This window comes from Telmatherina bonti (genome assembly GCF_933228915.1).
Source record: "Telmatherina bonti genome assembly, chromosome: 19".
NCBI lineage: Eukaryota > Metazoa > Chordata > Actinopteri > Atheriniformes > Telmatherinidae > Telmatherina > Telmatherina bonti.
In genome coordinates this window covers 15,177,623-15,202,595 of record NC_136617.1, presented here as the reverse complement: position 1 = coordinate 15,202,595, position 24,973 = coordinate 15,177,623, and the positions used below count along the sequence as shown (strand labels likewise).

The window sequence follows — 24,973 nt, the reverse complement described above, 5'->3', positions numbered from 1 at the left end:
ATCCGGCCTTCCCCATAGGTTCTTTGGGGAAAACTGTGTTCTCATTCAGTTGATTTGCATCCATCAGTCTTCCTTCGTTTAAGATACGTTGAAATAAATTGTTAATACTATTTTTGATATTACATTTTACATAAACTATTCAATCATGAGTTCATTCAAAATCTGACTTATGTCCTGTCTGAGTCATAGGGCTGAAGAAAAAGTATGTTTAAATCGGTTATAGTTTGTCATTTATGGAATAGATATAATACCATATACTGTATATAAAGCAGTGTTTCTCAATTCCGGTCCTCAGGCCCCCCTGCCCTGCATGTTTTATAGGCGACCCTACTTTAACACACCTGAATGAATTAAAAGCTCGTTACCAGGCTGCAAAGAATTTGTTCAATAATCTGACTCAGGTGCTTTGGAGGAAGAACATGTCTAAAACATGCAGGGCAGGGGGGCATGAGGACTCGATTTGAGAAACACTGATATAAAGAGTGGAAAGGTGTAATACACGTAAAACATACTAGGTGGCGGTAATGTACCTTGCGGGCTGCTGCCCATATTTAACCCAAAGAAGAAGAAACAACATTCGTAGAAGAAGACTTACAAACACACGCTTGAAGTGTAGCAACATGGCAACAGTTCAAGTTTGTGAGGCTGAAAAGGTGTACATCTTACACGGCATAAGGGTGAGTTTTTAACAAATATGTTAGTTATTGAATGCGAAGGATTATATCCAGGCTAATTTAGCTACGACCTTTAAAGCTGGACGGCTAACTGAGTTAGTATCCGCTACCTCCGTTGATAAAATTTTTCTGGTCTTCATCAGGATGACTTACGAGTGGATGGAAGAGGATGTGAGGACTACAGACACATGGAGATAGAGACTGATGTGGTGTCCAACACAGATGGATCGGCTAAAGTCTCTCTAGTAATGGAAATACTTACTTCCATGTTGCCTCTTTTTCAGAATAAAGATGCTCCAATGTGTCACATCTTGATGCTTCCAGCTGCAATCACTCCCAACATCTGATATTATCTGATCTCAAACTGCCTGAGAAAAAAATAATACTTATAAGTTTTTTTCTTTTACCTGACAGGGGCACACAGCAGTTCTTATTGGGATTAAGGCTGAGATTGGAAAACCAAAACCTATGGTGCCAAACGAAGGTTATTTGGAATTCTTTGTTGATTGGTAAGTGTGCACTATATTGATGTGTACAATAAGACGTATAAGTTGCATCATTAAAATCAAGTTATTTACCCAAAAGCGAGGGATTGGGTTTAACTAATGGGATTTTCACCCAATTTTTCTCTTGGGAAAGGCTTTAAAAGTTTTAAAGCTTAATGCAAGCAACTGCATCATAAAGATCCAACCATATTTTTAGCCGCAGTTTGTGTAGTTCTTTTTTGGTAGTTTTGTGTTAGATACCCTGCCACTAGGAGGGGGTATTGTATTGTGTGCCTCCTTTTTGAGCGTCAACAGACCACATATTTAGGACTTGTAGTAAAACTGTCATAAAGGTTAATCACCATCACCACTAACTTACCGCTAACACCAAGCAGGATAGATGTGTGAAATAGTTGTCCTGTTGCTTTTTTCAGATATAAAAGATAATCTCTCTCTCATCTTACTAGTTCAGCCAACGCAACCCCTGAGTTTGAGGGCAGAGGAGGTGAAGAGCTGGGAACAGAGCTGAGTAACACCCTTTACAAAGTTTTTAACAACAAAAACAGCCTTGATCTGAGAAGTCTCTGTATAAGTCCTGGAGAACACTGCTGGGTGCTCTACGTGGATGTGCTCGTGAGTGGCAACTTCCAATACAATTTCTTCTTTTCCAGGGTCTGATATAGTCCCTTGGGACTCCTCATTTGTGTGTGAAAAAAAAAATCTATTCACTATCAAGATAAAATATATGTTTGACTTCTAATGTAGTGGGACAGGTTGTTTTAATTGAAAGAAACTGTTCAACGTGTAACAGCTTGTTTCTCATCCATCTGTTATTTTTACCTGTTTATTCCAATGAAAGGTTGTGGGGGTGCGAGAGCCTGTCCCAGCTAGGCCAGATAAAGGGTACACCCTGAACATTCGCCAGTCCACCACAGGACTGCATCTTGTTCATTCAATAGGAAAATAAAGACAAACGTAAATATCAATAGTGATGTGTACTCTGAATTGTAATGTTTTCATTAAATTTATTTAATCAGGGATCCTTGCTTTCTGACAGAAGATTGGTTTCTGAAAACACTTAAAGGAAATTCACAAAATCTTTTGATTTGATGGATAATTTACAGAGTTGTTTATACATGTATATATTATTAGTATTATTTAGATTCAGTTGATGAGATGGTTTGAGTCACTTTTAATGGCTCAGAAGGAATAAGATTATCTTATTCCACCTTTTCTCATGCACACATATCCCAGGTTCTTTGTTTCTTTTTTTTTTTTTTTGTTTCAGTGTCTGTTATAGTTTGAGTGTTGCATAGGATGTGCCAGTTTCAAGGTATACCATTGTATGAAAAAATTGCAGTATGAATACCAGTACATTTCCCATCATACCATGATACCATGCCTGCGGAATGAACTGGAATCTGTGTTAAAAACCACAGTGAGATTGTGCAAGTTATGTACAGGTGCGGTAAGAGTGTATGGACATTCTCCCACAGTGTGTGAGTAGGAAAGATGATTGAGGGAATTCAATGGCGAATGTGTCATTTAACAAAAAAAAAAAAATTTGGTTTCACCCAGACATTTAAAAAACAATATTTACAACCGTTTTCAGTCATAATATCATGGTATACTGTGACACTGGGATATTTTTGCTCAAGGTCATCATACCATCTAACATATATTAGAATTTCATACCTGCACATGCCTAGTCTTGCCTTGACAGAAGAAGACATATATAAATATTTCTGTCATTTTATAAACCATAGTGTCTAATTTATATTTATTCAAGTCATTTTCAGCTCTTTGTTGTTATTTTCAATCAATTTTAAATGGGTTCACTTTTTTTTTCCCCCTCAAAAGGATTTAGAAATGACCAAAACTTCTTTTCTCAAATTTAATGGGCTGCTTTATTTGGATTTCCATTTCTTCTGTTATTTATTATAGAAACTTATCTTGAAATTCTGCATAGAGTAGTTTTATTTGCTACATTAAGGTACCTTTCTGTACTTCTAAGGTAAAATCAAACCAAGCAGTAAAGGTTTAATTCCATGTTTTACTTTCTCTGCAGCTCCTGCAGTGTGATGGAAACTTGTACGATGCCATCTCAATAGCCATTAAGGCAGCTCTTTTCAACACAAAGTGAGTATTTGTTTAGGTTTTGACAATCAGGAGACTTAGTCCTTATGATGTTTACAGTTAAATAGCCTCATTGTTTATTTAGATACTGAGTGTATTCAGTAAACCAACCAGGCCTATGATCACCTCTCTTCAGAATTCCCAAAGTTCACATATCATCTGACAACGAAGGAGGAAAGGAGATCGAACTATCCGACGACCCTTATGACTGCATGAGACTTAATGTAGAAAATGTTCCCTGTATTGTGACTTTATGCAAGGTAAGCCTCTCCTGATGCCCAGAAGTGAACTTATCATGCAGATTACAATCACACAGACTGGTTGTTGTTGAGCAGGTGGGCCACAGGCACGTGGTGGATGCAACGCTGCAGGAGAAGGCTTGCTCTGTGGCGAGCCTCATCATCTCTGTCACGCACAAGGGCACTGTCACCTGCACGAGGAAGGTGGGCGGAGGCAGTCTGGATCCTGAGAGCATCTTTGAGATGACAGAGGTAAGACTGGTTGACCTCTTCGGCCATCTGGCCCCTTCTCACCACTGCAGAGGAATTTACATGAAGGGGTTTTATTATTTTTTATTTCAGTGTTGCCAAATAAGTGTTAAAACAATATTTTCTGTCTGCAGGCGGGAAAACGAGTCGGGAAAGCTCTTCACACTCCGCTAATGAAGCTGCTGCAGCAGGAGGAAAGTCTGGGAAGGAAAAGACAGAAAGTTGGCTTCCTGGGTTAAAATCAAATGTTTCTATTGTTTGTATTTACATGTACACATTTTTTAATTAAAATTTCTAATTAGAGCATTTTGCTTGTCTTGATGTTTCAAACTTTTAAGTACATCCATATTGCTTTTGATGATATCTGTGCAAATTGTCCTTGCGCTTAAAGAGCAATTACTAGTTATCAGAGTTAGTTGGTTAATTATTATAATTTGACTTAACCAAGAAAGAAAATATTGGTATATCAAAATAACGCAATATTTTGTATGACTATATATTAATTTTTCAAAAGAGATCTTTACTGAGGCAGATGTTAATTTCTTTAGTCACCTTGCACATAAAGAGCAAGTGTTTTTATTTATTCTGGATTGAAATGTAGGTCCCTCTGTTCTTATTCAATAAGATGCATGATGCAACTTTGAGCGGTGGCAGTTTTGTTACCATTATATAAAAAATAGCAATACATAGTCTTGCTTATACAATCGTAATATATCACAACATGCCACTGCGTCTGTGTTGTGATACACACACACACACACACACATGCACCTTTAATCTTGTCAGCACAGGCAGCACATGATCAGATGAAGAGAAATGACCCGTTACACACTTTACTCAATTTCATGTAGATAAAATACATCAGAACATATATTTTCATGTATATATGTAGATTCGCTAAAGTTACCAAACCTGTGCAGAACGTGCATTTTCTGACCAACCACTCAAATATCTCTGCTTTCAGTCTATTATGAAATTAATCAAATTTGTTAAGTGCATTTTTTCCTTGAGAGAAGCATATTTTGCCATCCTTTTGAAGAGTTGTTGCTGAACACTTTACCTTATTTTTGGGGTTTTTCTTCCATTTCACATTACTGTGCATTTACTTTGGTCGATAAAAAAAAAAAAAAGAAGTAATGCACTTAAACCTTAATGGAGCACAGAGCTGAACTTCTTACTGCAGGAGCCCTCCCTTTACATAATTTTGTTTGCCACGTGTCAACCAGGACTAAGTGCAGTGGAAGTCTTAAAGAAAGACCAGATGTGACTGGATCATTTCCAGTCTTCCCTCAGACTGTTGCAGGGTGAGTATGAAAACTCAACGCAGCTTGGTCATCTAAGGACAGCAAAGAAGCACGAGTCCAGCATTTGGAAGAAAACTGTTTTAATTCCTCGTGACTGTCAAAATGCCTGGAAATGCTCAAATCTTTCCAAACAAGGAGACTTGCAGAATCCATTCAGCCAACTAACCCCAACCCTTTCTCATGAAATGTCTTATTTTTCTGAAAATTTAAACAGGAAACGGTTTATGAAATAAGCAGTTTATGCAACACGAGTCAGTGTTTCTCTTTTCTCACACCTTGATGAAAGCTTCAGAGGGATTATGTAATGGCTGCTCTGCACTGTCCCGCCTTGTCTCCACCTGCCCTCTGGGTCTGGCTTTGCTGAGCACTCAGCCTCCACGTGAAGAGTCTGGAGCCAGATGACAGACAGACACGCCATCCTGAAAGACTCCTGAGGTTGGACTGTTATTCCTACAAACAGCAGTTATGGACTTCAGTATTTTTTTATTTTTTTTTTTCCTTTTGAGAGATGAGAGTGTGGGTGTGGCGGTGACGGATAAATTGCGACCATCCACGCTGGCGCAGCCTCATCCAACAGGTTTTCACCATGGAGTTGAGAAGAGCCTGTGTGCTGCTGGGAGTGCTGCTGCTCATTGACTGCTCATTTCAGCAGACTGCAAATAAGAAGCGGCCGGTGAAGAAAGGTAAACGATGACAAGAAATCATACACTGTAGGATCTGTGCCAGATTTGAGCTTTTCATTTTCAGCTCTCATCATTTCAAACTATAATCTCTGAAACGAGACGCTTGAGATGCTATTTGATCACTCAGTTAAAAGTGAGAACTTCATCAACGTTGTATTTGCTTGTGTGTGGTATCAGATACATCAAAGGATGCTGCACTACAAGAGCTGCAGAAACAGATTGATGACATTGTCCAAGAGCTCAACCTGGTGAAGGAACAACAGGCCCTGCAAACAGGTAAACAATGCTCTTAACAAGGACATTCAGAATTTCTCTTTAAGGGTTCAGTTACAGTAGTTTTAGCCTCAGATTGACTGTTTTAATCATTTATGAAATATATTTTATTTTTATAAGAATCTTAAAAAAAGCGCTCACCATTAACATACTGTAAAATAAAATAAACCTGAGAAAATTAGACTTTCCAAGGCAGCAACCTTCAGGAAAATGTGGCATTTCAGCAGCTTAAAGCTTAAGCTTTAAGTATTCCTACATAATTAATAGAACCAGTCAGACCTGGTGTTCTTTTGAGCCATCAGAGCTGAATTAGTAAAGTTGCTCCTTTCTTTCTGTTGTTTTCAACTTAAAACAAATGTCTAATTTGAGTCATAACAGTTAAGAAAATGAATGAATGTCTAATTTGATGGCTTTTGGTGCCCTGTTGGAGACTATGCATAAATGCAACTTTTAAAGGAGTTGACACTCCTCGATCAAATGGAAAGATGTGCAGGAAGATTACCCAGGAAAGATAAAATATGTATGAAGTCTTTGCCTTTTTCATGTCTACATTATCTGAGGTGCATAATAATTACAACCCTAATTTATCACAAGTAACGTCAAATAATCTTAAAAAGCATCGTACACAGACTTTGTCGATTATCCAGCTTCCAGTTTAACACAGAGTTTGAAACTTGGTGGTGACATTTATAAAATTTGCAACTGCTCAGGTGTCAGTAAAGACGCTACATTCCCTTTCTGCCTTTTATTTCTTACAACTCAGCTGGGGTTGTCCAAAGTTTAAGCCCTTGTATGAATAAGTATCCACTTTCTGAAGTTATGAAGTTGAACTGACAGTTCATTGAATTAAATGAAGTGAGTGGTGTCTGGCTGGCAGAATCCCCTCTGTCTGATGTGGATTACAGCCTGGGGCACATTATGTAATAAAGCTGGAGTCAAAGGTTGAGGTAAGACAGATGGGACACACATGCAACTTTTGAACTTGAGAAGTTTCATCTGGACGACTCATGGCACATCCATGCTTGACCTGCTGTTCAGAACACAAAATGATGTCCAGTTGTTCAAATTCCCAACATAAACAATGTTTTTTTTAATTAACATTATCATCAGAAGGAATCTGTTTAGAGTTTGATGCCTGGAAAGTTTTCAAAGGGAATTATTTCCCAGGGATTTTTTCTTATATCTGACCATCTGCTCCCTTTGTGTTCTCCAGTTTGTTTAAAAGGAGCAAAGATCCATGGTAAGTGTTTCCTGGCTGACCCTGTGAAGAAACGTTATCATGCCGCCAGCGAGGACTGCAACGCTCTGGGAGGTGTCCTCGGGACACCCACATCCAGCGATGAGAACACTCAGCTCAGAGACTACATCCGCCAGAGCATCGGTCCAGACGAGCAGGTCTGGCTGGGCATCAACGACATGATGACTGAGGGCACCTGGATGGATCAGAGCGGCTTCAGCATCTCATACAAAAACTGGGACACTTCCAACTACAGGTCCCCGCAGCCGGACGGTGGAAAGTCCCAGAACTGTGCCATTATGTCAGGAGCCTCCCAGGGGAAGTGGCTGGATGAGAACTGTCGTGAGGAGAGACCCTCCGTCTGTCAGTTCAACATAGTTTGATCACATCAATCTCATTATTGTACTCTTTGTTACAGCTGCTTAGTGTGTGTGTGTGTGCGTGCGTGTACTCCTGCTGCCTGCTCTTCCAAATGGAATTTAAACCAGTCGCACTCAGCTGAATGGGGACCAAATATGACGTTAAGGTCACAGAAAGTTACATAAGAGGTTGTGGTTTTTGATTTTTTTTTGCTTTGTTTTGACAAAAGTGATGTGCTGCTGTATCATTTGCAGAATGCCTTGTGGTTGCAATAAAACATAGAGGAACACTGTCCAGTCAACAATAAGGGACAACAAACTGTGGGACAATGCTGTCTTTTCACAGACGTCAACATCTTTTAAAAAAATTCAACTACAATAAAAACATAGATGGAATATTAGATACTTCTCAAACATTTCTCATGCATTTCTGAAAAAAAGGCGTGTAGGTGCTGGCACTGATCACATTTACTTGCTTCACTTTCATGATTTTCTGGTTGAGAGCGACATCTTTAAACTTCTATTTTAACAACATACTTCACATGACACTGATTGTGTCATGAAAAAAAAAAGTACTCTTTAAGTACACAAGTTTGCTAGTCGTGTAGTTTCCTTAAAGTCTAGCCTGATGTAACCTGCACAGTTATTTTCAATAAACTATGAGTAGCCATTTCTTGTTATTGTTATTTGTTAAAGGAAACATTTAATGAGAATTAAGATACAGAAGCTCTCAAACTGTGCAACATTGCTTTCGTACTCCAAAACGAAAGGCGGCCATTTAAAATTTCTGCAACTTTAGAGATGCAATGCAACTATATAAACCTGACCTTTGCTATTGTTTTCATGGTAAAACCCTGGCTGCATGTCACCAATCTGCAGTTCTTCCACACCCTCTTTCCCAATGTTTTTCATGGCTCCTGTGGTTAAAATTGTTTCCACCATCCAGAATAGAAAAGGTCAGCGTTTCACTTAAGGATGGAAAGTTAAATGTCGTTGCATTAGCGTGTGGTGGCAGTCATCACCTCTGAAACGTTCTCCTTCCTAAACATTACTTCTGACTTTATTGCAACGAAAAACATTAAGTTGTATTTACAGAAAGAAAAAAATATTTTTAAAAAATAAGTCTCCCAAACATTATAAAAGCAGTTACTTGCCTATTTTTTACAGATGTAGCATATGAAGGCAGACTTAACCCAACATAGTATTACTGAAATAGTTTGAAGTTTTGTTGCTTGTTTTGGAGAGTAAAGATCAGCACTGTTCACATTTGTAGAAAACCCAACGTCACCATAGCACAACCCAACATAAAGACTGGAGGTGAAAGGAAAAAGCAACAAAAAAAAAGCTCACAATTCAACATGAAACGTCTCACTTTCACAAAGTTTCCCATTACATATGCTGTTTCTACATTTTAAAGTTGTGCCCAAGACAGAAAAATGGAAAATGGCTCATTCTGTCCTGCAAAAATCCTTTTTACGGTCTCCAGTTGTTTTGTTTTTTGGTTGGTTTGAGAGAATAATGTCTAATTAATCTAAAGGTCAGCATAACTGAAAGCAACACCTCAATAAATGTGATTAAACCAGAAAGCATAATCTGCTCTGGCAAAATAAAACACAAAGGAAGAAAAAAAAAAAAAACTGAGGAGCATCTTTAGGAATACTTCTCAACTGGAGATGCTGTGGTAGTTGTTTTATGTCGACGAGTAGTGACCAAGTTTCCTCACTGAGACCAGAAACATGACTCACGTGATCAGTTATGTTGCGAAATTGAAATTATTTTGCAGAGCTGTTTGCATCATGCAGTCTATTCTCAAAAAAAAAAAAAAAAAAAAAAAAGAGGCTAAAACCATCTCGAGTGTAAAGTCTCTGAACAATTATTATTAACGAACAGACTTGTCTAATGTGCAACTTAAAAACAAGCTTAAAACACTCAGATGACTGCTGCATTGACAAGACTCAGAGAAGTCGCCAAACAACTTCGAGATGCAAAATTTTGCTTCCATTTCTGATGTTGACGACTTTTTGTTTATATTCAACAAACCGATGCAGCAGCATTGACCATCTCATCTCTCTAATGTCCCCGAACTTTTCCTGATAAACTGAGGCTCACAGCTTCAGCACTAAAGTTTAAGAAATTACTTAATCTGTACACACAACATCAAAAAACTAACTCAGATTCTCTGAGTGTGATCCAGGCACGGATGTTTACATCAGTCCAGACACTTGGTGCTGTAAGAAAGACTTAGTAACAGCAGTGTGTCACGTTGCGTTCCTAAACACTACAAGAACTCGTCTGTTATCTCCTGTGACTCCGCCATATCAGCACCAGAGAGTCGGATCGTGTTTATCTCCCCTGTGCTCTTAAACGTGTAGAGTTCATTGTCCACCATCCTGCGGTCCTGGAAGCCGAGGCTGTCGTTTCGGCCGATGGGGGTGCGTGGACGGGATGGGATGAAAGTATCATCAGGGTCAAGGAACGTCTTGTGATCCGTCTCGGGATTTGGATCTGGCTCCTTAATTGTAGGCACAGTGCCATCTGAGGGACCCATAAAGGTTTGATAGGAGTCTATCTGGTTCCCTTTATAAATGTCTTGCATGTTGTCAGTGCCGCTGGAGCCACTCAGCAAGTGGCCATAGACCATTGTGTCATCTATGTAGTCATAGATGTGGGATTCATTGTCAGATCTGGTTTTGGTGAAGTGCCTGTCACCTGGGCGGAAGAAACTCCCCCTCCCCATGTAGATGGAAGACTCCTTGTTCACTTTTGCTTTCTTTCTCCTGTTGGAGAGACAAAATAAGCAGTCGGTTACAACTGTATGAAACCACCAATAAATCCCACTAAACCAGCTGTTGTCAAAACGCCACATTTTTCAAACCAGAAGAAAAATTAGGACAAAACACCCATAGTCCACAATGGGTTTACTCCTCTGATTTACAAGATAAGGTGCTCTTTCATTTTAGGGTTCAAGCATTGAGGTGAACTGGTCCTCCACTTTACATATTGGAAGTCATTTAAATGGCTAGATGGCTACTTTTCCTAAACAGATATATTCTCCTCCTAAACTTCTTCTATTTCTCAGTCCTCACCTACTCAGCTTGTGGTAGGAGGAGCACCAGGTCTGGATAAACCACTTCTACCTCTGTATTGTAGCTTCGCAAACACCTGTCTACATGTTAGTGTTTTGTTGCCACTTGTGGACATTATCAGAAATATGTGGAACTATGCGCTCCTTTGGTTATTCCGGCGCTGTAGTGGAGCTTTAGCTTTGCTGTGAAAAACAAGTAAAACTGGATAAAGATCTGTCATTGTTAAGAAAAATCTCATCTTTAAATCCCGGGTTTTCATATCTTCAGACGAAGGTTGTTTTACATTTTTTTTTCCCCTATCGTACACAAAATCACTCTGATCTTTTAGCAGCTGTAGAGCTAAATTCAACAACCTTCATCTCTGAAAACAAAAGAAAACCAAAAACACTTGAGAACTTTGCAGGTGTACTCACTTTATGATGATGCATACAACAGCCACAACTGTGAGCAGAAGCAGAAGAGCTCCAGCTAACCCAAGGAGGATGGCCAATAAATCTGTGGAGGGAAAACAAATGCCACAGAGAACATTCTTAGCTTATGAAGTGAGGATACTTTGTGTGTATAAATAAACTAAAGTTATTGCTCACAGCTTTTTTTTTGGAGAACAATTTTGGTCATAATGCCAAAGTGGTGCTCCTCTGGGAGGCAGTTGGTCATGTTGAGGTAAAAACTCTCTGGAACCAATAATGTGTCCTCCACCTCTTGATCCTCCCTGCGGCTCATGAGCTCTTCCTTATATCCGAGCATCATCACTATTATGGAAGCGTGCGAGCCAGTACACTTAGGCAGGCTGATGTTGACAAACTCAAGGTGGGCTTTGTACCCATTCGGAACAGAGACGAGCCACGATATGGTGGAAAACGGCTTCATTCCCTGAGGCCAGTTGGGGGTGGCCAGCAGGGTGGGAGATGTCATCGAAGGTTTGACTCTGTACAAGATGGTCTCTGAAAATAAATGTAAACACTGCTGAGTCTCAGAACTGCAATCTGTTTGTAAACTTCTCTGCTGGGTGGAAATCATCTTTGGTACAATAGTTCCCCCATGTGGAAACTAGAAGAAATGCGAAAAAATGTGGCAGCAAATGACTCAAGAAGTGTTTACTTGATTCAGTAAGTAACCATTTATCAAATCTTAAAAGTCTGTTCTGTCTGATTAAACCCAAAATTACAGAAATTATTGGCACATAAACTAAAAATAAACAGCAAATGTTAGGAAATAGTTTTTTAAAAAAAAAGTTATAGTAACAGTAATATAAATAACTTAATGACTTCTCTGCTAATATACTGATAAAATAGCCCAGTAATAATTTCTCCACTTTTTTCTACGTTTTTAAACGTTACCATTGTGGGTGTCGAATGACTCTTACTTTGGGTAAATGCCAACATTCAGCCTCAGAGTGAGTTTGAACTTTTTGCTTTCAGATGTTCATGTGAAGCATAAAACTCCAGTCTTCAGATCTTCACACTGGCTTCCTGTCTGTCAAACAATGGACTTCCCAAACCTGCTTTAAATTTATAAAGATCTAAATGGTTTAGGGTTAACATACATTCAGGATCTTCTGGTTTGTTATGAACAAACCAGATTCCTCACGTCATCAGGGTCAAAGCTACTTTCTGTTCCCAGATTCAGAACAAAACACATAGTGTCAGTTTTTAAGCTCTTCATGTGTAACAAACTCTCAGAAAACTGTCATTTAAGATTAGGATTAAAAGCTTCTTCACTTGCTACTTCTTGTCAACATAGCTACCAATTCATCCCAATGGAACTTTTATTTAATGCATTTTATCTGCTTTATTTTTTATTTTTCTGTTGAATTCACTTTTATTTAATGTAGTTTTCAATTCTTCCTGCACCCAGTTCCAGTGTGTAAAGCACTTTGGATTGACTTTTACATGAAATGTGCTATACAAATGAACTTGTCTTGCCTTGCTGTACACTGTAGGTGAGCAAGGACAATACATCTGCAGTTTTGTATAACTGTGTTGTATTGTGATCCGTTTAGTTTGCAGCATTAACTGGTTGGACAGCAGATCAAACTAAACAACACTGAACAGCATGAGAGCAAACATTAACACAACAAGCAGCAGACATAACAAAGTTTGCTTAAAATCTGAGTCATTTCTAACTTTCTCAGTCATCTATTGGGTTCAGCAGAAAGGGGTTTAGCAAAGCTTTGACAGGGAACAGCTGCAGCTAAAACAAGACTGATGAAAGCTGTGAGACCAGAGAAGGAAATGTGGTTACAAAAAGCTGCACAGAAAGCAATGAAGCATAAAATACATCTGAAGGAGGACCTCATGTCTCCTGCATTTGTGATCTTGGTTTAAAATCAGCGCTTACAGGTCAAAGCATATCTAAAAGTGATGCAACGTAAGTTTCCTATTTTAAAAACAGTCATTTTGATGGCACACTGACATTAAGTATGCATCTTGTTGTCATTGCCCTGCATCATTCAGATGCTAAAAAACTGCCCTTGATAACTTTGTTTTCCTGCTTGGGCAAGATACGACAACAGCATTTTGCTTTACAGCACACATGTCAACAGCTGGACATCAACGCAGTGGCTACTTTGGTTGCACACCATGGCTGATTCAGCTAAAAAAAAAAAAAAAAAAAGAAAAAGCAAATTACTTTATTGGAGGAAGTGAGAAATACAAAAGTGAGAAAAAGACAGAGCTAGAGATAGGACTAAAGTCAACATCAGATTGACTTTTGCAGGCTGGAGAAATCTCAGAGAAGAAACAGGATGTAAGTCTGTTAGAGACTATCAAGATGCAAAAATCACCCAAAGTTCAGGAGTGCTACTGTAGCAGCGTTTTCAGGGTATCTACTAGTTATGACCTAATTAACCCAGACAATGGAGATTCTTTTTATGTGATACTGTTTGAAGTTGGTTCTCAACTCTGAGTCAACCCAGGTTTTCATAATGTCTCAGTCACAATCTAATCATTTCGTTGCTGCATCCAAGACAGGAAGCACTTCAAATCAAGAGGAAGCAGATGAACTTAAATGTTGACTACATGGATCCATAAATGAGTTTGCCGATAAGCCAGTACCACACGAAGTTCAATTTTGCAGTTGTGTATATTATGTCAAATGCAGGTGTTACTTAAAAAAAAAAAAAAAAAAAAAAAAAAATCAATTTGTGAAGGACTTATCACTTTTCTACATCATATATAAAATGACAATTTTTTTGTTTGAAATAAAGAAATAGGTCAAAAGATTATAGTTTGATGAGGAAATAATTAGTTAATTGTAAAATCAGGAGCATGTTCATAGAAAACCATAAAAAAAAATGTTCTGTTTCACAGTAGAAATGTCTTACCTGAGATTTCCTGACTGACACTAACATTGAGGAAGGGTCCCCCGGTCTTTTTGAAGTCCTGAGCTGTAGCTGTGATGGAAACGCTTTCGTGCACTTGAATTTTCTGGATTGTCCCGTTAAAGCAGAAATCTCCAAATAAAAAGCCATTAGTCTCAGCCACACGAAGTGAGACTGGCTGATTACACTCCTGGCCTGGTAAAGACTGCTGGAAGCTCCCTGTGGGAGACATGAGATCAACTGTGCCATCCGATGGGATGTTGACATGCCATGTGAAGCTGTGGAGGGGCATGGGCAGACAGGAATCCAGTGTGGGCACATTGAAGACAGTTGAAGGGCAGGACGGCACATTTCGGCAGCCTGAAACCAAGGGTAAAAGATGAGATAGAAATGTTGAGCTGTCAACAGAAGACTCACAGATTTCTTCATATAGCTACTTGCTAAAACTCTGATTTAATGAGAAGACTTGGCGAAGAACTGGGAGAAAAAAAGCTAGCCTCACTCTGATGGTGTTTCTTAGCCATCTGGACAACTTATTCAGCTTTTTGCAGTTCATGTTCACACAAGAACTTCACAGTGGGACACTTTTATCATAGAGAAAAACATTAATATTTGGAAATGTGAAGGAGGGGCTGCAGGTGTGAACAGTGGAAAGACCTGTTTTATAACTGGCATTGATAATAACAGGAATGGCTTATTGATGACTATCACTGAATTGATATGAACAGGTGTCTGGTACTTTATGCTCATTCCTTGCTATTGTGCACTCAAACGGGTAACGACAACAGAAACATGAAGCAGGAACTCAACAACATCCACACTCTCCAAACTTGCACCATAGCAGCAATGACTCAGCCTCCTTAACTTTCACATTATTCCACATGCTGATGTTCCAGGGATTTTACATGTGGAATACGTCCACAAAAAGTCTCAAACAAATGCTCCTTCTGAACATCTCTAGAATATCTGAGAACTCCAGGCCTGTATACAAAAGTTTTACAGCCAATACAGTTATGTGTACAGTTGGGCTGAGCAACATCACAACCACAATCCTTGTCCCAGTTCACATGTATGGGTAGGGGACACTATTTTTCACTTTAGTATGACTAAAATACAGGTTGTGACTTTGACTTCCAAAAATTTCCAATATTCTGAGCCAAATTCACTGCACAAACATTATCTTGAAGTAATTTGATATGTATGATAGGTTATGATGGTTATTGAATCAGGACTTTATGTTTTTGTAAGACAACTAACATCCGGTAACCTACAAGCTTCCACTGTTGATTTATTCTGACACTAAAATCCTTTTTTAATGGGGAAATTTTCTTTTTCATCTCCTGTTGGATACATATCTATCTCTTCCCCTTAGGTAACATCAAACACTCATTTTAACCTTCATTTTGACTCCATGTTACATTATTGTAAGCTGTAATGTTATTGTAACATTGGCTCATTCATAACACAACATTTTACAACAGTTATATTAAATTCTGCTGTGTGTGTAGGTTGTGTAGGCCAAGGATGTCCAGTCCCAGTCCTCAAAGGTATATGTCCTGCATATTTTATACGTTTTCTGCTTTGACACACTTGACTCAATTAATGTTCAAGTGCTTAACAGAACCTCACAACAAGCGGTTAAGGTGAACAAATGAATTAAATCAGGCATGTTGGAGCAGGGAAACATCTAAAACCTGCAGAGCTTTGGCCCTTAAAGACTGACACTAGACATCCCTGGAGTCAGTCTGGTTTTAAGACAATTAAATTTTAAAGGTTTTTTTTTTTTTTTTTTTTTTTACAGAGTAGTGCTCTTCAGTCTTGGTACATAGGGACCACTGCCTTGCATGTTTAAGATGTTACTTCAACCCACCCAACTGAGATGAATGGTGCGTCATCAGGCCTACAAAAAAATTACTTAAATTAATCTGAATCAGGTGAGATTGAGTTGGAAAAATCTAAAACATGCAGGGCTGTGGTCCCCAATGACCAGGATTTAGAAACACTGTTCTAGACCTATGTAAACATGTAAATTAAAAACAAGATTTCTGATTGAAAACCACCGATAAACATGACAAGTTAATTGGTTAGCTTCGAAAAGACGCCATTAGCTCTGAACAGAGCCAAGCTAGCTTTTTTCTCATTGGTAAGCTAGGTTAAGCTAGCTCTCATTTGTAGCCTTATGTTTCCAACAAAGACATGAGAGTGGTATCATGTTAATAATATGGAAAATTTGAATACTCAATTCAAAATTCCGCTAAAACAGAAGCAAATAAAAGCTATATAATAAAAGATTATAAAATGCACTGATAAAAGCTATAGGCTTAAACATCCCCATTCTTTTTAACTCTTCCTAAAAATGTGTTAGTGCGTATTGACCTTTAATGTCATGATCTAATCTTTACACAAGAAATATACTGAATACAATCAAATGGTTTGATTCATTTAGCTTACAGTACATTTTACATTAATTTTCACATTTTCTGTTGTCAAGAAAGTAAGAAAAACCTGACCTCTTCCGAAAGAAGTGAATTAACTTGTCAAGGACATTGAAAAAGTAAAAAATCTTACCAATAACTTTGCTGGCAGTCAGACGAACATCATCATTTGGGCAGTCAAGGAAGGATAGAGTAGCTTTGGTGCCTCCAGTCACATTTATCTTCTCTTTAACGTTAGAGTCTATGCTCATCTCACAGAAAGATTCTGAACCCACCTTCTCAATTTGTAAGGACACATCTTGAAGCTTGGTTAAATCCACAGTGCACAGAACTAACATGGAAATAAAACAGTACTTTACTGAGACTTTGCTATATTAAAATCAGAATTGAACATCTATATCGCTAATTCTGTATTTTTATTTAGATCCACATTGTAAACTATTTCAAACTATTTCATTTCTGGGATTTGAGTTTGTCCCCCACTGAAATGATAAGAGGAATGTGAAAATTAAGAGTTGCTGTAAATTTGAAATGTATTAAGATCTAAATAAAATCAGTTTATCAGATTTTTTTTCCTCTGTTACCAGATGCTTTTTTTTTTTTTTCTTATTGCTCAGTTTTTAAATAGCAAGTTTAAAAATTAGAACATCAGCATGTCTGTGTGTAGTACCATACAAAATAATTTTCTGAAGTCCATGCAAATAAAGTACATGACTGAAATGACTCTACCTGGATGACTGCTTCTCATTACAGAGACTCTGTAACTCAAACTTAGTCCTTGTAGTGTTTTGTTGGTTTCACAGTTCTTCAGCACCATGCTAAAGTTGCCCTGCTGATGCTGCGGTTGAGGATCCGATGTGGTCAGTTTGGTCACCTGCTGGTTTTCTTTTACATACTCCACCATCACACCATCTTTGAGGCATTCTGGATCAGTGTACTGACGAAAATGCATTGTGTAGTTATGCATGTCAGGCACTGTAAATTCCCACTGCATCTGCTGCATATCAGGGAAGTCTCCAGGGTATTTGGGTGTGTATAAGTCCGTGTCTGACACACCTCGTGGCAGCTTGACTTTCATTATGGCCATAACTGCAGAGAGACAAACAGAAACATAAAAAAAAAGTAAGTCACCTATATAACGTGTGGAAACTTCTTTCTGCAAGATGATGACAATGCCCCCCAGTTCGTTTACAGCTACAGTGTTTGGTGATCAAAGGATGACACAATTCATTTTCATTAAGAGAAACCAAATTTGTTGAAAGAGTTCATACACAATAAAAATGTGGATTCAATCAAAAGTGTTTGTAAAAAGAATGAAAAATCTACTCTATGGATAGCTGTCTGTGGCAATGTGACTTTGGTTCAGACTGAAATAACAAGTATACTGGATGGACAACACAAAGCTCTTTTTAGTGTCAACCAAAAAAAAAAAAAAAAACTCATTGAAATATCCCAATAAAAACAAAAAGATTTTTCAGGAATTTCATTACTGATATATTTGCACCCAGAAGATAAAACATTCTCTACAGCAGCACCAAGGGGTTCACACAATCTGTGTTCTGGTGTAGTAAAGGGTTTATCTCAGGAATGTTAATAAAAACACTGCAATGGACTGGCAACCCTTCCAGGGTGTATCCTGTCTCTCACCCAATAATTGTTGGGATAGTCTCCAGCTTCCCTGCGACCCTTAATTACACAAAGCAGATAAGAATATGAATGAATTAATGAATGAATGAACTTTAAAAACATACCTGTGTTGGCTAAGTGTATAGTAAATGTTAGCATGCCAGCACTTTTCACCTTTAAACAGAATCATTAAATTAAAAATGTAGCCCAAAAAGTAGGGACATATGCCATTTGTGGTTGATTTTTTTTCCTTTAATAATACCAATGGGTGTTGGAAAGTTTGATCGGCCACACTTAGAACAAAAGTGTAACTTGTAAGGATCATGCTTCCGTGGAACAGGTGCCCCCAAATAACTGTACTAAGGTCCACTGCAATAGTGTCTTACTGGCAATCATTCAGACACACACAAGGCAGTAATTCAGTCTCAAGACCAGTCTCAGATATTTGACTAGCACCTAATAGATAGACAGACAGAACCAAATCAGATTGTGGAACTAGGGGTGATGCCACATCTCCAGAATCTGGGACCCAACTCTATATTTTAAGAAGACCACAGTCTCCCTTAGAGGGGCAGGATCAATGTGGTGTACTTCCAGAATTTGACACTGGAACAAATGGGATGGTCTGTCCGGACCTCAATAATATTAAACACTTTTAGGATCAGATTAGACCTACTCTTCATGCCAGAGTGACAAACATATCCATTCTGGTGAAGGAATGGGATGCCATCCTACAGAAAAACGTGACCAGTCAACAAGAGGAGCCAATGTGGTTGGGTATGGATTTTCATCCAACACTGAGGTCTCTGACAGTTTAAACATAGGAGTAAACATGGATGATATGTGTTGTTTTTTCTTTACTAATGGGGAAAATTTCAATCATCCAGTTCACCAAGCAACTCAGAACAAGAGTGAATACTAACAGGAGTGTTGCAGCAGATTTTTGCACAGTTTTAAGGGAAATATCAACATATAGCTGTACTGCTTATTCACCAGAAACAATTCTTACAGGTTTTACCAACTGATCTTTGTCTTCTGGTTTTGTGTCTTGTAATTCGGGAAGTAAGACATTTCATATCTTAGGGTACATCAGTCCAGGGTGACATGGAAGAAATTACTGATCTGACAGAAAATGAAAAACTCATGTAATATACTTACAGCTTGTCTCAGGTCCAACCTTGATTTTGAAGTCGACAGGGTCCAGCTTCACATCCCCAGACACCCGCAAAGACATCCTGCCCTTGTAACGACCCATTATTGTCGTCACACTTCCTCCTTTGCAAAAGGTGCCAATATCTGCTGGGCCACTTCGCAGATAGCTAATAAGAGAATATGTGTGGCCATCTGGACAGGAATCTTCTTTAGGAATCTGTTGCATTCCTGGCTCTGGGAAATCAAGTTGAAAAGTCCGTGCTGGGACAACTTTTAGGTCCCAGGTGAAAGTCCGATTGAAGTCTGGGAAGAATGTGGTCTCTAACTGAACAATGTCGCCGGAACAAGAGGTCTCCGTGCAATCTAGACACCAGGAAATCATGAACGATTAATGATAATCTGAAATAGTCAGTGAGGGAACTACTTGCAGTATTTGTGATATTTGTGGCAAGACTCCAATTAGTTTTATACATAATTAAAAAAAAAAAAAAAAATCCTATACAAAATCTACAGAAACAAAACAACCTTTAGTTAAAATAAGCTAAATTAAATACAAAATATAGTTTATCTGCTTCCTCAAATGCATGTAAATACAAAAAAAAAAAAATTAAAAACTTACTCAAAGTCATCAAACACCAATTTCACAGCAGAGGATTAAAGAAAAAAATTCAAAACATATAGATATACAGATAGCTATTCGTACCAATTTCTCTGTTGATCTCCACACTATAGATATTGTGAGGTTGTGGACATGTAAATTCTACTGAGATGTTCTGAGGATCAGTCAGTTGCTGAAGATCTGGATTACACTTCTGATCAGAGCCTTTCTTCACACACACACTGCAGTCTGGCTCTTGGCTCACCCTCCTGATGGTGATGATGGTGTCGGGGTCAGGGGTCACAGACAACATTCTGTTACCTAAAGATCAAAAATATCATTTATAGTCTGCAAATGTGAAGTATGTCCCATCTGTTTTAGGAAGGTTTTTAAAACGCAGTGAAAAGTGCTTTGTGCTCACCTCTTGGTGCTGCTTCCACGCTGAATGCGGTTTGGTTAACGCTGACTCCTTTGGGTACTTCCACAGTCACAGTGGTTGCTCTTTGCAGGTTCAGATGAGATTCCGTCCCACCTTTGCAATAGCTATTAGTTACAACTTTTCCGTCACTTTTGGTTGTACTTACTGTGTACTGAAAGGCATCCTCGCAATTTTCTGTAGTAGAAATTTCTTTCAGTCCATTAGGAAAGTCCAAGGTTAAAACAGTCCTCTGTGGAACACTTATATCCCATGTAAGGGTTCTTTTAAAATCCTCAAAAAGACTGGGATCAACTTCAGCTGTAGCAGAGCTGCAGGAAATCTGTGTGCATTCTGAGAAGAAAAAAAAAGGTGTCAAATGTTTTAATTTCACCAAGCTAAGCATCAAAATACCAGGACTTTACACAGGGTGTGTCCAGCTACGGTGCTAGAGGGCCACAGTCTTGCAGGTTTTCCATGTGACCTTGCCCCAACACACCTTACTAAAATTAATCATTTTGCAGAAACTGATAGGCTGTTGGACCCATCTAATGTAAGACAAGTGTGTTTCAACAGGAATACGTCAAAAGAAAAATGCCAGATAGCGACCCTTGAGGACAGATTTTGGACACAGCCATTTGAATGAGAATGACTTAAACATTTACAATTTTCGCATTTATCTTTTTTATGAAGTCAGTGCTCAAAACCACTTTCAGCTGGTTATTACATTAAGCTGCAACACACAGCCTTTTACCTATTGTCTTCTTTATCTTCACACTGTAGTCATCCTGAGGTTTCGGGCAGCCGAACTCTACCTGGAGCTTTTCAGCAGCGGTCAACGTCTTTTCTGTTGAGCTGCAGTTAGGAGGGGAGCCTGTACACACTTCACAGTCTGACTCCTGCAAGTCCCGGCTCAGGACTACAGTTGTGTCAGGACTGATGGTTATGACCATTTTTCGGCCTTCTGAAAAGGAGAAAAAAAAACAAAAAAACAAATTTGAATAAATTAAGTGCATGTGGTGAGATTAATTAACTTGATGTCTGTGCCCCAAAAATAGAGCTTTTCCATTTCCATTAAGTTAGCAAGAGAAAAACTGAAATAAACAAGCTCAAGTCACATTTTAAATCAAACTTTTAACACCTCTAAAGCTCACAAATGACAGTATTACACTGAAATTACAAAGATAATGTGACAAAATCTGATCCTCTGTTGAGTCAGTGGCCATTTTTTCTTTATTTGTATCTATTTTTCTTCCAAATGCTGTCAGTAGATGCATTCTACATTTAGTTATGAGGATTAAAAAGGAGTAGATGTGAGATATTAGGAGCTGATTCTACAGTTTGACAGAGAAACACTAAACTGAAGTCAGAATAGAGGGTCTACGCCTACAAAAAAGCCTCAGAGTAAATGAAAATGTAGTATCAACAATCTTAGCTAACTATATGAAATTAAGTATATTTCCCATAAAGCTTAACCTTTACTAGCAGATAGCATCCTAAAGTGTAGCATAAATGATGAGAAAAACTTTAGACCAAATTATTCATTGAATTCTAACTGGTACTTATTAATGAAAGTATGATATTAATTAACTTTATTTACGCATGATGAATTTTCCTTCAGACTATTGCAGACACACAGACACTAAAAGCATTAACAGCTGATGTACCAGGCAAATGTTTGAACACACCAATCCATTTAAGTTTGAATAAGTCGCCGTGCACAAACGTTTGACTGGTACCATACATCCAGTGACAATAAAGTTGTGGCTGAAACTTTTCAAAAAGATCTGAATCCAGAAAGTTGTTCTTACTCAAAGGTCCAGCAGAAGCCTTAAATGCTATAGAAACCATCTGTGTCTTGGGTTTAACTTGTAGAGATAAAACATCTTGATCGACCAGGTCTAACTGGGTCACGGTGCCACCTCGGCAATACTGAGTGGGGCTCTTAGTTTTGCTTGTTGATGTGGCCACTGAATACTGGAATCCATCAGAGCAAGGTCGTGACGTCTCAATCAGTCCTTCTCCAAAAAGATCCACTGTCACAGTTGTCTTCTTCGGGGCTTTCACCTCCCAGACAAAGTTTCTGGTAAACTCTTTCAGGATGGAGGGGGACATTTGTTCTACCTTAGGGCTGCAGGTGTCCTTGGTGCACTCTGAACAACAACATAAAAAAAGAAAAGTTGATACGGTTGATTAGAAATGTTACATTTTCATGCACATTGGCACGTAAGGCCAGAGCATTGGGAATAAAAAGGCAATGCACTCAATTCTCCTCTATTTCTTTCTATTCATTACTATGTGTGAGCTGACATCTCTTTGTTCTTGGTATGAATTAAACAAGACTTTTCTCCCATGAACACCAGGGAAGATACTGAGAAATGAGTGCAAAATGTGACTGCTGTAAGGAAAGTTAATGCATGAATGCATTAACAAACAATAAGTAAAAATAAAAAAAGTTAAAAAAAAAAAAAAAAACCACCAGAAGGGACAACGTGAAAAGCTCTTTGAGCCTGAGATTGTTTTTACGATTCTTTTAAATAAAATTGACATCAACATACATATTTCATTGCTAGAAAAATTAGATGTAGTATGATTTCAGTCAGACTAACATGTTTACGTACAAACAGCTCTTATTTCATACAATGTTTAAAAAAAAACTAAATAAACGGAGCTTTAAATCTAATAGCTGTTTAAAGAGATGCTAAGATGGAAGCAATGGTCCATATGCTATTTTAATTAAACTTATCTGGATCCCATTTTAGATCCAAACCCCCATTTTAATGGGGCACCACTGTGCCAAGTGTCACCAAATTTATAGCCCTTTTCCATTAGTATCCGCTTGTCTCAACTTAACTCGCCTCGGCTCGGTTTGTAGGGTTTTCCACCAGGCTTTTGTACCAGTTTACCGGTACTATTTTTTGTAACTCCTCAACCCAGGTTCTAAGCGAGCTGAGTCAGGTTGTGTGTGACGTCGCCAGACTGCATGCCGCTATTGGTCAGGGGCACGGCCAATCAGAGGTCAGGGAGTGACATCACTGGAAGAGAGCGACTCCAACTCGCAAGTTGTTTACATTATGTGACAAGCAATGGTGCAACAAAAGTCTGTTCCGTGGTCCAACACTGAGGTGGAGACATTTCTTTGCTTGGTTGCTGAGGAAAGGATACAGAGGGGAACAAGATGGAGCGACACGAAATGAATAAATCTATCAAGAGCTTTCCGACTCAATGGCTACGGCTAGCAACAGAGTTTTCAGCAGTTTCAAGAGAAGCTGAAAAAGCTCAAAAGTGATTTTCGGCAGGTCAAGGACCACCATGCATCAAAGAGACAAATGGATACAATTCATGGTCAGCGACCGGCGAATCGCAGACCAAGTAGCAGATTGCCTCTGGGTTCTGTGTTGCTATAGAGCTTGTCGTGCACAACACTGACATCACAGTGATTTCACACAAACCCTGCCCATTTTAGACCTGGTACTAAATTGTAATGGAAAAGAAATAGGACTAAGCTGAGATGAGTTGAGGCGAGTTAAGTTGAGACAAGCTGATACTAATGGAAAAGAGGCAGTAGTTTTTTTTGTAATCTTAAAAACAGATAACTAAAAAAACAGATAACTCTGCTTTAACTCATTTCCTTAAATTATTTTAAGAACAAGCAATCAGACCTACAAAATGTTCACCACATGCATCACATAATGGTGCATAAACTCACCGATGGAGCGGGTATTCGTCACAGTGTAAGACTCTCCGATGGGTTGCGAGCAATTGAACAACAGCTCGACTTCAACTTCAGGTTCGAGAGTAACAGACGAGCTGCAGGAAGTCTGGGTTTTGTTCACCCCATTGATTGTGCACACAGCACACAGAGTCAAAGGCAGCGCAGTGGCCACAGTCATTGTTGAGCCCTTATCTGGTCGGACCACTGTCTGCAAGCACTCTAAGGAGACAGATCAGATATTAAATACATTAATCTCATCGTGATATTTCATGTCATTTTAAAGGATATCAGCAAATTCTCAGATGATGGGAGATAACCTGCGCAGCCCACACTGAAATATCTCAGTAAATGTTGTCACAGACCAACAGATTGCGGATTAAAGTTGAGCAACGCGGGTTTCCAGCCACACCTTTCAAGTGCACTTTAATCATGGGACACAGCAAATTAATCATATAGTCTTATTAATCATGAGTCACAGTGACTAAAGAGAGAAATCCTTCAGGGTTAATGCAATTTGAAGTAAACAGGGTTGTGCAGCTGCATTACAGTTGTGGTTTCATCCTTGTTTTCCTTGAAGATGGTTTCAGTTCTGTCCTTTTTCTCTTCTTCCTCTCTTAATTAGCAACACAAAGCTAATTGTGGGTTGGGTCTCTATTTGTGTCTCAAACACCTTTACATCTATAAGATTCTGATCTGTGCTGAATTGAGTCAATTGTGTTGATTTCAGCAACACATTCATCACCTGTCCTCTTTATTTCTTTCACATTCAGATGAATATTTGAATCTGGCGACTGGCTGATGCATGCAGTCACATTCAAAAGAACCAGTTTGGGGGGAAGCTTTGCTTTCTGACTCAGTGTATTTTCACAATCATTAACAGATAGCAGCAATATTCAAACGTACATAAGGAAAACATTTCCACTTTGTGACATAAGGCAAGGCTGATTGATGCCTTACATACTATAATGTCCACAATTTAAATCCA

General features: G+C 38.6%; 3 protein-coding genes across 3 annotated transcripts; 2 read left to right on the top strand and 1 right to left on the bottom strand.

Annotated features, from left to right (window-relative positions):
- Positions 1-590: 590 nt before the first annotated feature.
- On the top strand, positions 591-4,089 carry exosc7 (exosome component 7). The gene is made up of 8 exons (XM_079258239.1): positions 591-677; positions 818-919; positions 1,089-1,183; positions 1,627-1,792; positions 3,228-3,298; positions 3,432-3,555; positions 3,631-3,786; positions 3,918-4,089. The coding sequence occupies exons 1-8, from the start codon at positions 621-623 to the stop codon at positions 4,020-4,022; spliced, it is 876 nt and encodes a 291-aa protein (XP_079114365.1). The 5' UTR covers positions 591-620; the 3' UTR covers positions 4,023-4,089.
- A 1,576-nt stretch (positions 4,090-5,665) lies between these two features.
- On the top strand, positions 5,666-8,299 carry clec3bb (C-type lectin domain family 3, member Bb). Its single transcript, XM_079259247.1, has 3 exons — positions 5,666-5,770; positions 5,948-6,046; positions 7,257-8,299. The coding sequence occupies exons 1-3, from the start codon at positions 5,674-5,676 to the stop codon at positions 7,661-7,663; spliced, it is 603 nt and encodes a 200-aa protein (XP_079115373.1). The 5' UTR covers positions 5,666-5,673; the 3' UTR covers positions 7,664-8,299.
- Positions 8,300-9,917: 1,618 nt separating this feature from the next.
- On the bottom strand, positions 9,918-24,166 carry cdcp1b (CUB domain containing protein 1b; the record flags this gene model as incomplete). The annotated part of the gene is made up of 11 exons (XM_079258692.1): positions 9,918-10,416; positions 11,139-11,220; positions 11,313-11,669; positions 14,051-14,407; positions 16,616-16,813; positions 17,212-17,571; positions 19,267-19,623; positions 19,964-20,179; positions 21,028-21,237; positions 22,196-22,426; positions 23,983-24,166. The coding sequence occupies 11 exons, from the start codon at positions 24,164-24,166 to the stop codon at positions 9,918-9,920; spliced, it is 3,051 nt and encodes a 1,016-aa protein (XP_079114818.1).
- Between the last annotated feature and the right edge of the window lie 807 nt (positions 24,167-24,973).

Bases quoted from the DNA above. Each gene is read 5' to 3' on its own strand.
- exosc7 (XM_079258239.1), top strand. From the start codon at position 621: ATGGCAACAGTTCAAGTTTGTGAGGCTGAAAAGGTGTACATCTTACAC. The intron at 3,299-3,431 runs GTGAGTATTTGT...ACCTCTCTTCAG, and splicing joins GCAGCTCTTTTCAACACAAA to AATTCCCAAAGTTCACATAT. The intron at 3,787-3,917 runs GTAAGACTGGTT...TTCTGTCTGCAG, and splicing joins GCATCTTTGAGATGACAGAG to GCGGGAAAACGAGTCGGGAA.
- clec3bb (XM_079259247.1), top strand. From the start codon at position 5,674: ATGGAGTTGAGAAGAGCCTGTGTGCTGCTGGGAGTGCTGCTGCTCATT. The intron at 5,771-5,947 runs GTAAACGATGAC...GTGTGGTATCAG, and splicing joins GAAGCGGCCGGTGAAGAAAG to ATACATCAAAGGATGCTGCA. The intron at 6,047-7,256 runs GTAAACAATGCT...TGTGTTCTCCAG, and splicing joins ACAACAGGCCCTGCAAACAG to TTTGTTTAAAAGGAGCAAAG.